Genomic DNA, 11944 nt, shown 5'->3' with positions numbered 1-11944 from the left:
GTTTTAATTTTAAGCAGTTACTATGTGACTTTACTATACTGGTCATAGCAGTCTGTAGCTTTTAATAATTTCTTTTCCCGTGTCTGATGATTGTTATCCTATTTTTCCTCCTCTACCTTGCCATTCTTAAGACTCAGCAATCCCCATTCTTTCCTCACAAGCCATATTTCTTCTGCCTCAAGTGATTTTTTGAATTCTAGTCAAGTGAATTGCCCCAGCATCAACATACTAATCTGGGTTAAGTCGAATTAACATTGGATAAAAGTAGTAATATTTCACAATTTACAAAATTACCCTTATTTTTATATCTTGTATGGTGTTGGTTTTTTCTTTCTAGAACATGACCTTGTTGATGCATATTCAACTTGAAATACTAAAGCTCTTGAATAGCCTTTTTTTCCCTCTTTCTTCTACCAACTTCTGTTTTCCTTGCTGTATTTGTCCAGTTGGACAAATAGTGTCAGCTGCAAACTTAATAAACATATTCTATTACATTATCAGGTCATTTAATGAAAATATATAGTAGATTCAGTCTAGGTTCTCGCTTGATACTTCTCTCCAATTTGACACTTAATTCTTTTTAACAGCTCTCTTGAGTTCTGATACCCAGTTTTGCTTCCATTTTAGGAAAGCTTAGTTTAGTTCACGTTTCTTTAGCTTACTTTTGTGAATGTCAGGTGTGTCCAAGTATTTAAAAAAAAAAAAAAAAAGTGACCTCTACTGCTTCTTCCCTGTATAACAAATTTGGTTACTCATACCAGATCGATTGATTTGCTAGCAACAGATAGATTGCGGGGTTTATTGAGAACAGATCTTTTGCTGGAAACTTAAAGTAGTCTATTTTAATTTTTTCCACATATTTAAATTAAGGTGGTTAGTCTATAACTCCTTGGCCGCAATTTTCTTTCCCTTCTTTTTAAGACACTTGATTTGCCTTCTTCCATAGCATCTCTGGTTCTCCTGGAGTCATTAGGATGCTGGTTCTTAGACTTGCTTCAGACAGTTAGTTATTTGGGGTTATTTGTCTTAGTTGGCCCTGGCCAATCTGAATACAGCTTAGCAAGTAGTGTGAGGCAAAGGGGAATGGTTCTGCAGAGCAGAACAATTGATAAAGCCCTGATGTTTCCACTGTATGTTTTGCGGGGAGAATTTGCTTTGCAGTATGGTCTTATCCTGGGTACTGAACACTTAGAAGTAGTGAGAATGCATCTTTTGGTTTAGGTCTCTCCTAATGGGCTCTGCCTCTTGCATCTTGGCACTGCTTCATAGTGTGAACAAACATACTAACTGAGGAGCAGTTGGAAAACTTGCTTCAAAAGTACATCCTGCTGACCTGAATCAGAAAGGCTAATGGAAATTTAGTCTGAGTCCATGAAATTGCTTTGGGAATATTGTGCAAGTCAGAGACTGTTCAGTTACAATCAGGACTTAACATTCATTACTTTTTCTGGTCTTCCTGCCTAGGTTTCAAGATACTAATGGCAGATTCATCCAGTGATTCAGACAACTTTCTTAGGGGTCGAATAGGAAGGCGGCCACCATTGAGAGCATCTCACAACAGAGCTCGGAACTATGATGCTGAAGAAGTTACAGAGAAGATCCATACTTTAGCAAGCACTTTACAGGTTGTTTACAAAATATGGTTTTAAAGTACTTATAGAGTCTGCATTTCTGTAAAATAGGGTCAAATTTTCATTCCTGAAGTTGTGGAAAATACTCTACTGATGGGAAACATTGCTTTCTGTGCAAACCAAAGAAGTTTTGGGAAATTGATCATATTGCCTTTGAGCTGAAAGTATGTGGCTTGTTACACTTTTATACAGCCATTATTTCAGATAGTAATAGGGTGTTGTTAGAAACAATGACATGTTTGGTAATACTGTTTATAAAAGTTAGCAAACTGAATAATGCCAAATAAACTTTGTCAGATTGTCACAAGAGGCATTAAATTTTGTAGCAGAAAGTTCCAGCCCCATCTTTGTTGCCTTGTACTATGTAAAATTTCTCAGTTCCTAATAAAGTAAATATGTAGGCAGTCAATTCCCTCATGATAGAGTTTACAATTCAAGTATTTCTAGATGTGGAAATGCACAGTGAGAAGCAGTATTTGTAAACTTGTAAGAGATCCGTACCCAAGCAGGAAGAAGTGTTCACCTAATTCCTGCTTCTTCAGTGGAGGCAGCGGAGGAAGTCTCTGAATCTGTTTTGCAAGTGGGAGGAGACATTTAGCTGTCTTGACACCATTTATTATTTGAGAAGTCATTCTCATTCTTCTCCAGCTGACAGTTCTGAATACCTAGGGTGGGTGGGCTTATGTATTATCACTTGTGTTGAAGTATTGTTTGGCTGGCAATTTTTTTTTATTTTAATATGTGAGAAGAGAAAAATCCATGTAGAATGCTGAATTTAAACTTCAAAACTTCTTAGCTGGAAAATAATCATTGAACTAGAAAAGAGATGAGTTGATAAGAATGTAATCTGACTATTTTTTAAAGGGACTCTTTGGTATTGTCCTGTTTCTGTCTAACCTCTTTCTAGCTGCTGCTCTGAAATTTTGATGTTAAGCTAATTGCTTTTTGTGGACTGCTTTTCAGCAGATCTGTCATCTGATCCTGGTCTTCATCTGGTCAGAGAACGCTCATGCAGAGACCTTACCTAATGTGTTGATCTTCAAAAATTTGTTAATTCTCAGTTAACTTAATTCTGTTTTACAGGCAGGTAACGTTAAGATCCTTGCATTAAAAAAGTGTTTCTACAGAGTGGCTGAAACTTATAAAACTTTTTGTTTGAGGCCGAGGCCTTCCTGTTGTACTGTAAATGATAGCGTGGTGTGTTTTGTTTGTTTGTTTGTGGTTCCCTCCCTCCCGCCCCTTCTGTTTAGCTGTGCTATACATCTTCAGATTCTGGTGACTTGAATAGGATGTTGAATGCTTGGACCCTTTCAAAAGCACTTGTGTTACCAATTTACTGTTATAAACCAAGAATAATAAAGACAACAGTAATGTTTGATTAGAGGAGGTTTCTGTTTTGACTTTTCTTTCTCAAACTTTTTTTTTAAGGATACAAACAGAAATCTAAGACACGTTGACCATTTGCTAGGACAATACAGAGAATACAACAAGGAACAAACTGAAGCAATAGCAACTGTGAGCAACTTTCAGTTTATCTTATCTTCTTAAATCTTTTCTGCTAATAGCATTCATAGCTGAAAACTTGGTAGTAATGAACAGAATATATGAAGAGTTAAGTTGGTGTAAACAGAAACTTTTCATATTTATGTGAGCAATCTAAATTAAACTATAGTAATATGTTATATAATGAAACTCTTGACAGGTTTTGTAGCTTCATTGCTTTTCTTGTTTATAAGCACCAAACAGATTGTTATGTTATGACACTATGCCAAGTATAAGTTGCATAGCTGAAATAGAGTATTAGGGAACATGCTTCTTTTGCATGAATAAGTGGTAAGATAAAAGCTGAATTACAGCAGGGAATGAGATTGTGATCACACTGGTGTAGGTTTTTTCCCTGTCATTCTACAACAGCTTTGGAATCTTTTGACCAGCTTTCTCTAAATTGTAGAAGGGGTGAAATTCTCCTAAATATCAAGCTTCTACAAGTTTGAAAACAGGTGTCTAGACAGCAAGGATGAAACCAATCAGTTCTGTTAGGGCAAGAGAAGTTTATAACTTGGTTACAAACAAACTGCAGCAGGTGCTCCCTTGAAACAGATACATATGAGATGTAGGAATATTTGGCATGTGAGGGTAAGAGAGACAGAGAGAAAAAGCAAATACGTAGAAAAGAAGGGTTGTTTTCTTCAGACAGCTTGCTTTCTAAATCAGTATGCGCAAGCTCTGCATGCAAGTAATTGGGGATATTATATGCCTCATAATTTTTTTTTTCTTTGAATGCTCTGTGTCTTTATAAGCTCTACTTAGGTTTGAATTTGTGGAATTCCTAGTGGGCATTGGAACCATTTAAGGTTGTCTGTTTTTAACAAATGCCGATACTAAATGTAGTTCAACATCGTTATTTTGGAAAGATTTTCTGTTAGGAAATGTCAATGTGAGTGAAACATCACTGAAATTTAGCTTTGACTTAATGTCCATTCTTCTTAGTCATGCTAGGCAGCTTTTGATTATGGCTCAAATGGAGGAGAAATCTAGAGACTCTAACCATCTCCTGCTTGAGTTTTAAATAATGTAGTAAAATCAGTCTTATTAGGAAAGATAGCATGTTTCTCTGAGTTCCTGTTCCCTTTCTCAAGCAGAAGTTTCCACTTGCGTAGAATGGATGTATGTGTTTGGTATGTGGGAAGAAGCAGCTGGGATCAGGAAGTAATGAATCTATTTTCCTTCTACAATAAATATTTAAGAAAAACCTGAATAATTTTCTGATTTGGATGGTGATGTGTTGGGGCTTTTTTCACAATGATAGTCAGTCAAGCATTTCTACTATATTAGACACATAAGAATATTTTGCTCCAAATGGGTTATATGTTTAGGTTCTGTCAAGGATGCTGAATATTTTAATGTCCGACTCTTGAATTCTTCATGATGTTTTTCTTAAAAAAGATTTTCTTCAGACCATTGTATAGTATATTTGCATTTATAAATTCGTAACAGTTGGGCTGCTAAGGAGCATTGTGAATCAATGCAAAACTTGGTATGTAACTCACAGGGTCAGGAAGATTTGCTGCTCAGAACTTTATTTCATTGTTGCTATTGTTGATTCTCTAGTGGTGGGAAGATTGTACTCTCCGTATGTGCTCTGTTACAGAGCAATGTTATTCTCCTGCTGACTTCACTTTGGTCTGTGATTTCATTATGCCCCTGGAGGACAAGAATAGTAGAGAAAAGATTCTGTTCTGCTCTCTGGGGTAGGGAGGAGGAAGGGAGAGGGAGGAGAGAATGTTTTGGGGTGGGTTTTTTTAGCTCATGTGAGGCTTTGGAGAGGTTTAAAAGTAATTAGCCTTTGAGAGAGATCTGTTGGGGTTTTTTTGTTGTTTTATTTTTCTTTTCTTTCCTGATGGCACTGAAGTTAGTCTCTCTAAATAAATTTGAAAAAAAAGAAAAAAGAAAGAAATGGGAAAGGACCAAAGCATTAGGCACTGTTTTGATGGGATTTAAACAGCTTTAAAAATAGTTTTGATTCTCTTAATGACTTTTTTGAAAAATATTTTATATGCTTTTTTAAATCAGTCTGTGTTGATATTTCAGTAAATTGTAACTTCTCTGCAGTTAAAAGAAACACTGGAACAGTCTATAGGTCAATTAAGGAGCCAACGATTAACCCGAAACTCTGGAATGAGAAGTGCTTCTCTCTCAAGCTTATACCCTAGTGATCTGGATGGAGAAGGAGTGTCAGGTAAAATACTTAAGGTGCTTGAGTATGCTTAAATTATGCCATATAGCTGTTGTATGGAAAGAGGAAATTAAGAAATGTGTAAAGATAGTGGTGTGAAAAGTCATCATTGATTACTTCAAAGAAATTCAGTTTACAAATTTGGGAGACCTGCATTAAGTTACACAGTTGTTTATTTGGTAAATTCTCACAGCTTTCTGCTACATAGTCTTTTCTGCTGATATCCCGAGAGATGTGAATGAAACATTAATTCTTTCAGTAGAGAAAATTCCTTGTCCACTGCATGAGTGGTAGGTACATACAAGTTAAAGCTAAATCCAAAAGATTTTGCAGCTTCTGAAGCTTGCTTTACAGCAAAAAGGAAAGTTAAATTTTAAATGCAAAAGATTATGGATGTGTGGATAAAATTATGTAAGGCTCAGTGGAAAAGGAAAAACTGAACCAATGTATAACCTACGGAAAAGTAGTTTTTTCTTATACGTGTCTCTGAAAATTCATTATATTTTAGGAAAAGGTGTATTTGGGAGGAATATTCCTCCCAGAAGTAGCATTTAATGTATTTTAGTAGAAAGCTCTAAAACTTTCATTTTTCTAATGTAAAAGCTCTGAAGTACTTTAGTTTGAAGCTATAATAGATCAAGGTGGAGGAAAAGCTGTTGTTTGGGCAAATAAAATTTGAGGAAAAACTACTTATTCCTTGGAGGAACAAAGGAAACCTCTTTGTTACCCATCACATACATGTATTCCAGAAATATTTAAATTGCACAACCACCCTGGGAAGAGCTAAACAAGAAGTATGCCTGTGCATTTTATGTAACTTTAGTAATTGTTTTGTCTGTAAAGTGGCCTATAAGGATATTGGCAAGATGAAACACATGTTTTTTGTGAAGCAAAATGAAAAATTTCCCGTACGAAATTTTGTCTTCCTATTATTTTTTTATCTCTTATCTCATAAAGGGAACCGCCACTTCCTGCCTACTTCTCCTCTCAGGGATTATGGAGACTCACAGGGCAATAAACATCGAAGGTCTAGATCTGCAAGTGTTCGATTTGTCAATGAGGCAGATAATTTGGACCAGGTACAGAGCACTAATGGGAGTTGCTTCCCCAACTAGGCAATACGTCATCACCAGGCTCTTTGCTTTTACATCGAATGAGGTTATTCTGATGATGCAGCTAAGAATGTTTCAGCTATGAAGTCTGCTTTCAGTGTTACGTGCCATTCTTCATTAGGCAGTCACCTCTTGTATCTGTCAGTGTCATGAAGTTTCATGCAAATCTATCTTTATAGATAAAAAGATGCAGATGGTAGTGACATCAAAAAGAATGTATGAAAATAATCTCTGTATTTTTTAGGCCACATATGAGAAAGAAAAGTAATCTCTGAATATGTGATTAACATTCACCTACATGCTGAAATCCAGTGTGGCTATAAAGGGGATTGTTCTGCTTTAGTTAATGGCACAGGATCTTAGTGCTTTTGCTGTTTACTTCAGTGTAGCCTGGATTGATTTTTGAGCCAGCTAGTTCTCTGTCTTAATTCTAGGTCTGACCTGTGACTAGGATAATTTGACCCCGTACTTCAGGCAGATGATATGAGGAGGAGAGGATGTGTATGGCACTGGTAATTTTCATACCCCTCAACTTGTGTCTACTTGCAGACTCTTCAGAAAAAATAAATTAATTACTTTAATGGATAAGATTACAGGCTTTCTATATCCTATAGATAAAGAAGAGATTTCAGTACCTGGTTTTGCTCTTTTGGATAGAGTGGCTAGACCTGCTTGAGTGAATCCTTCTGTGTGGACTAATTTGTCCAGGAGAAATGTATTATGACTAATATTAAAGCACCTGATTGTAAGGTGTTCATGTTGACGTTATTAAATCAGTCTCAACTTCCAAATAATTAATTTTAAACTTAACCACAGTACATTGTCTCGGTTTACTTTTTGGGAAGTCTGAGTGCTACAGAAATTCCTAGACTTCTCTTTAACGCTGTTTCATTGTCCTTTCAGTCTACTTATCCCCTCATTCCTTCTTCCCCCAAGGCTAGTGTGGAACGTAATCCCTGGAAGGAAATAATGTTATACGGAAATCTTTCCTCCTAAGCTTCCAAAAAGCTTAGAAATATTTTAGACTACTTCTAAATATTCTATAAATATTTTGGAAATTTTATTCAAGGGAGTTCCCACCATGCATACAAAATTCCCTGTTTATATTAAGTAACTGTGTAAGCAAATAGCTTTTTTTCCTGTTTTGATGATAACTGCTGGTTTATTCCTTACTCTTGCTTTTCAGTGAGTGAACATGGCTTTACTCAATTATTAACTGTTTTATAAGAAGGGTGTACTTTGAGGAATGATGAACTAGAAGTAGTCATTGACCATGACCATAGGTAGGAATTGGGGCAGAGAGAAAGCAGTACTGCTTAACTAAAGCTGTGGCTTTTTCTTCTTTCTGTAACCATGGTCCCTTTATTCCCATTCTGACTGCTTCTAGCTAAGGTAATTTTCCAGCTGAATGGGCTTCTAATACATTTGAGTCTCTCTCCTCAGCCTGATACATTCTGAAAATACACTGTGTTTTTCAAAGTCTCTTGGGTGAAGTTGAAATTTCTGGATAGTCACACAGGGGAGATGGTAGTGCCTGTGTCTGAATGTTGAGGGCAGTCATCTGGGCTGTGGAAGATCCAGGTTTAAGTCTTGGGTGTAGAACAAGGGGATATTATAAATCAGGGTTTTTCATAACGATGGTACTGGCCACTGAGCTTTCGACAGCAGTAGGATGCATTAACTGTCACTTTTTACCCCATGAAGGATGGATGACCTATTACTTTTTTTTGTATGCTCCCTTAGAAACTTTGCCTATAAATTGGGGGCCTGCTGAATGGGGGAAATGGGAGGTTTTACAGAGGAAAACAGATGTGGTGCTGGGTGGGTGGGGGTTTTGTTGTGGTTTTTTTTTTTTTTTAAGCTCTGAAAAAAGCATTCTAGGAGAGTGTATAAAGTCTTTGGCAAGGTAAAATGCCTTTCCTCAGTGCCTTCGTAGTTCCTTAATACACCATGGTGTTCTGCTTGGTCAATTACAATTTCATATGCCATCTTTTTATAGTAAGATAAGTAGCTGGGCAGAACTTTGTCTCACTTTTACTAGCATTTATTAGCAGGAAATGTGTCTCTCCTGACTTCACCTGTTCAGATCTTTCAATTTGCTTTGCATTAGGTTAAAAAGATGGTGCAGCGTCAGTTAACTGAAATGACCAAGCTGTGAACCATAGAAAAAAAAAAAACCCACAACCCCATAGTTGGAAATCTTGGTTTAGCAAATAATGTACTGAAAATTAAACTTCAATGATCAAGTGTTGTGAACAGTTGATTGAATTAGAAGCATGCAAGCCTCATCCTCTCATCCAGGCTCATCTGCAATTCATGGAATTTTGTTATTTTGTAGGGTTTTTTTATCTGCTTTATTTTAAAATATGTATGTGTGTGTATATATATACACGCAATAGATATATTTTTGGAATATCACAGAAAAGAGAGTTCCTAAGCCTTGGCTTAATTTGTGTACTTTAATTTACAGCTGCATTCTTTCCACCAGTCTCTTCGAGATCTCAGTAGTGAGCAGGTTCGCCTAGGAGATGACATCAGTCGAGAGCTTTCAAGAAGAAATCGGTATAAACAGAATATAACTTCATGTGAAGAATAGTGTGGAAAATAATTGTTACACTTTTAAATAATTCTTAAACTCCTTTGTTCTTTTGTATTTAAAAAGAATAATTTTGGGGAGAGTGGGGAATTGCACAACATATAGATGAAAGCAATATTATGAATTGCTTGTTCCATGTCATCTTATGCAGTATTTATAAATGTAAATAACACCCATCAATTCTGATTTGTATAGTATATGTGGCTTCTGCCCCCTTTTTTAATATATGGACAAAATGACAAGGACTTGGGAATTTCTTTTATTACAGCTTTGCTCCTTATTTGTTCTTGGCCCTGGAGTCTCTTGAAGGCAAGCTCTTATGCAGGCCATAATGATTTTTAAAGTACATACTGTCTCAACATATGGTACTTTGTCTAATAGCAATAACAGGAATTAGTCCACTAATTCCTAGTAGGAACTAGTACTATTGAAAAGGACTGTGTAGGCATGTTCATAATTTTGTACTTGTTGACCTAGCCTTTCAAACTAGATGCTCCGTTATCTTCACTTGAGGAATGGAAATGCTTTTTACCATGATTTTCCACTTGAGGCTGGTCTCTAATTATGCTAGGAATTTAGAGGCTGTAGAAAAAGAATTGAAGTAGCATAAAAATCTAGGAGATTGTTGCTGCTTAAAATTATCACAGTTGATATTTAGCTTTTGCACTGTAGAATATTGTCTTACGTATATTTTTCTATAAAGGACTGATGCTGAATTAAGAAAGACTTTAGAAGAATTGTCTGAAAAGCTCACTGAGTCCCAGAGACAAGAAACGGTGAGTGCGACTAACATGAAAATATGATTTATATTTAGTATTCTAAGCAGGATGTGGGCTTCTACTTCAATGTGTGTGTTGGTAATCAGTAGCACATATTAGTACGTATATCTGAACATGATCTTATCTAGGCTACTATAGGTTTTTATAATGTTACTCTTCCATAATGAAATCAGCAAGACAAATTTTATATTTCAGGTACTTGTTTAAAGTAAAAATGAGTGTTTTACAGGTGTCTGTAGTGAATTTTTCTGTTTCAAAATTCACTGTCTTGGAGAAAGCTGCTTTTTAACTTTGAACGTTGGTTTGGATGCTATCATACTTGTTGAAGATACCTTTTGAAAAATACAAGCCTTCCCATGTTATCATGATGAATAATATTGTTTCCTCTTCCTCCCTACCTCCCTGTCTTTTTCAATCCTTATCTGTGCAGCAAAACAGGAGGAGTCTCTTTGGGCTGCACTCTTTTCTGAAGGCTTTGTGACAAATGTAACAAAGGAGGCAGGACAACCATGATCATCTCTTCTTTTTTGCCTCCTGTATCTGCTGGAAGCAGACTAACTCTGCAGTCTATATTACTTAAATATGAAAGAGATCTGCTGTTGAGATGAAGTCAAACAGTGTATTGCTGTAGGAACAAGAGAAGTTGAGAATATCCTCAGTAGTTAGGTGAAAATCCTGTAGGTAGTTCTTGACTCATAAGGCTTGAATGCATGCTTTGTGTTAATGTGGTATCAGTAGCAATGCTGACTTTTCAGAGGAAGTTTTGTGTGTCCTTATTTTCCCATAGGTGATTCATCTTGCCCTAAAATTGCATGAATTTGCGTGAAATGCTCTGTCAAGAGCTTCGGTGATGCGTTTGTTACCGATAACAATATTGTTGGCACAGACCACTTGCTGGCACCAGCAGACTTAATAATTGTACTTGTGTAAATTCCTGATTCTAGATGAAGTTGGACAGGGATTCAAGAGACTATAATCTGTCAGTACCAGTTATATGTTTGATATGATAGAATCCATCAGTGGAGGAAGACTTGCCTTGTCAGCCTTCCTAGAAAAATATAACAGGCTGTCTTTGTTAGAATGTTAGCTCTGCTTTCTCCTAATAGCCTGGTAGGATAGAATAAGTTTATCTGATAAAGAGTTCTTGTTACTTGCAAAACTCTGCGTTTTTCTTGTTGTGGCATACTTGTCAGTATACTTATATTTTTCCTCAATCATGTACCAGGAAATTAGCAAGCTCAGTAAGTTTTAACCAAGTTGATTCTCAAGGAAATAGCTGCTGCAACTGGCTACTCTACAACTGTTCAATGCCTTTGAGAGAAACAAATCTTCCTCCTGAATCCTCTGGAATGCTGGCAGCCACTGTCTTTTATTAATGAAAGAAATAACTAGCTCTTTGTGACCTCCTGTAGTAGGATTTCAAGATTTGAAATTGAATGTTACAACTTTCGACCTGGGAGAAGCAAAAAATGAGAGATGTGAAGTGTAACAAGGAAGCCTTCTGTAGTTTGTTAATGGTAAGGGGAATACCAGAAGAATAAGTCTCTTAGTTGGGAGAGAACGTTGTCATCCAATAAAACTATGAAAGCTGAAGTGTTTAATGACGTTCTTTTAGTGAAGACACAAAACGCTGCAGTAAACTACAGTGAGATGGTTTTCATGTGTAGGACTAGTAAGACTGCAGCTGGAATATTCTGCTCATTGCTGTTTATTATCTTTAGGAAGAACATTGGCCAAATGGAGAGAAGACCAGAAAGAGGAGAGGAAAAAAAAGAAAAAGAGGGGAAAAATAAGAAAGGCCACTCATTCAAAGACTTCCTTGAAAGGTTAAAACAATTGCTAGGGTTCAATTTGCAGAAGAAATATGTGGTTAGGAAAGATCCAGCCATGTATGATGAATGATCAAAAAGTGGATGTTTAGTGAATGGTATTAGAATAGAAAGGCATCTAATGATAGTTCTGCACAATACTAGTCTAATCACTTGTGGCTTGGGAGCTTCTTGGTCTGGAATTGATCTCTGTACTTTCTGTATTTAGTAATCTCTCTGTGGATTTCTTTTCTGGTACTTGTCCACTCTTTGTTATAACTT

The 11944-nt window shown here is 36.4% G+C and overlaps 1 protein-coding gene across 1 annotated transcript in view; it reads left to right on the top strand.

Annotated features, from left to right (window-relative positions):
- Positions 1-1472: 1472 nt before the first annotated feature.
- Positions 1473-11944, top strand: part of CEP128 (centrosomal protein 128) — a 127213-nt gene continuing 116741 nt past the window's right edge. The window contains exons 1-6 of the mRNA XM_075712880.1: positions 1473-1625; positions 3060-3146; positions 5244-5370; positions 6325-6446; positions 8950-9041; positions 9779-9851. Coding sequence (XP_075568995.1) covers positions 1479-1625; positions 3060-3146; positions 5244-5370; positions 6325-6446; positions 8950-9041; positions 9779-9851 — 648 coding nt within the window. The 5' untranslated portion in view covers positions 1473-1478. The remainder of the gene's footprint in view (positions 1626-3059; positions 3147-5243; positions 5371-6324; positions 6447-8949; positions 9042-9778; positions 9852-11944) is intronic.

The sequence above is a fragment of the Pelecanus crispus genome, chromosome 6 (assembly GCF_030463565.1).
Source record: "Pelecanus crispus isolate bPelCri1 chromosome 6, bPelCri1.pri, whole genome shotgun sequence".
Lineage (NCBI taxonomy): Eukaryota > Metazoa > Chordata > Aves > Pelecaniformes > Pelecanidae > Pelecanus > Pelecanus crispus.
The sequence above is the reverse complement of the archived record's forward strand: the minus strand, read 5'-3'. Positions and strand labels throughout refer to the sequence as shown.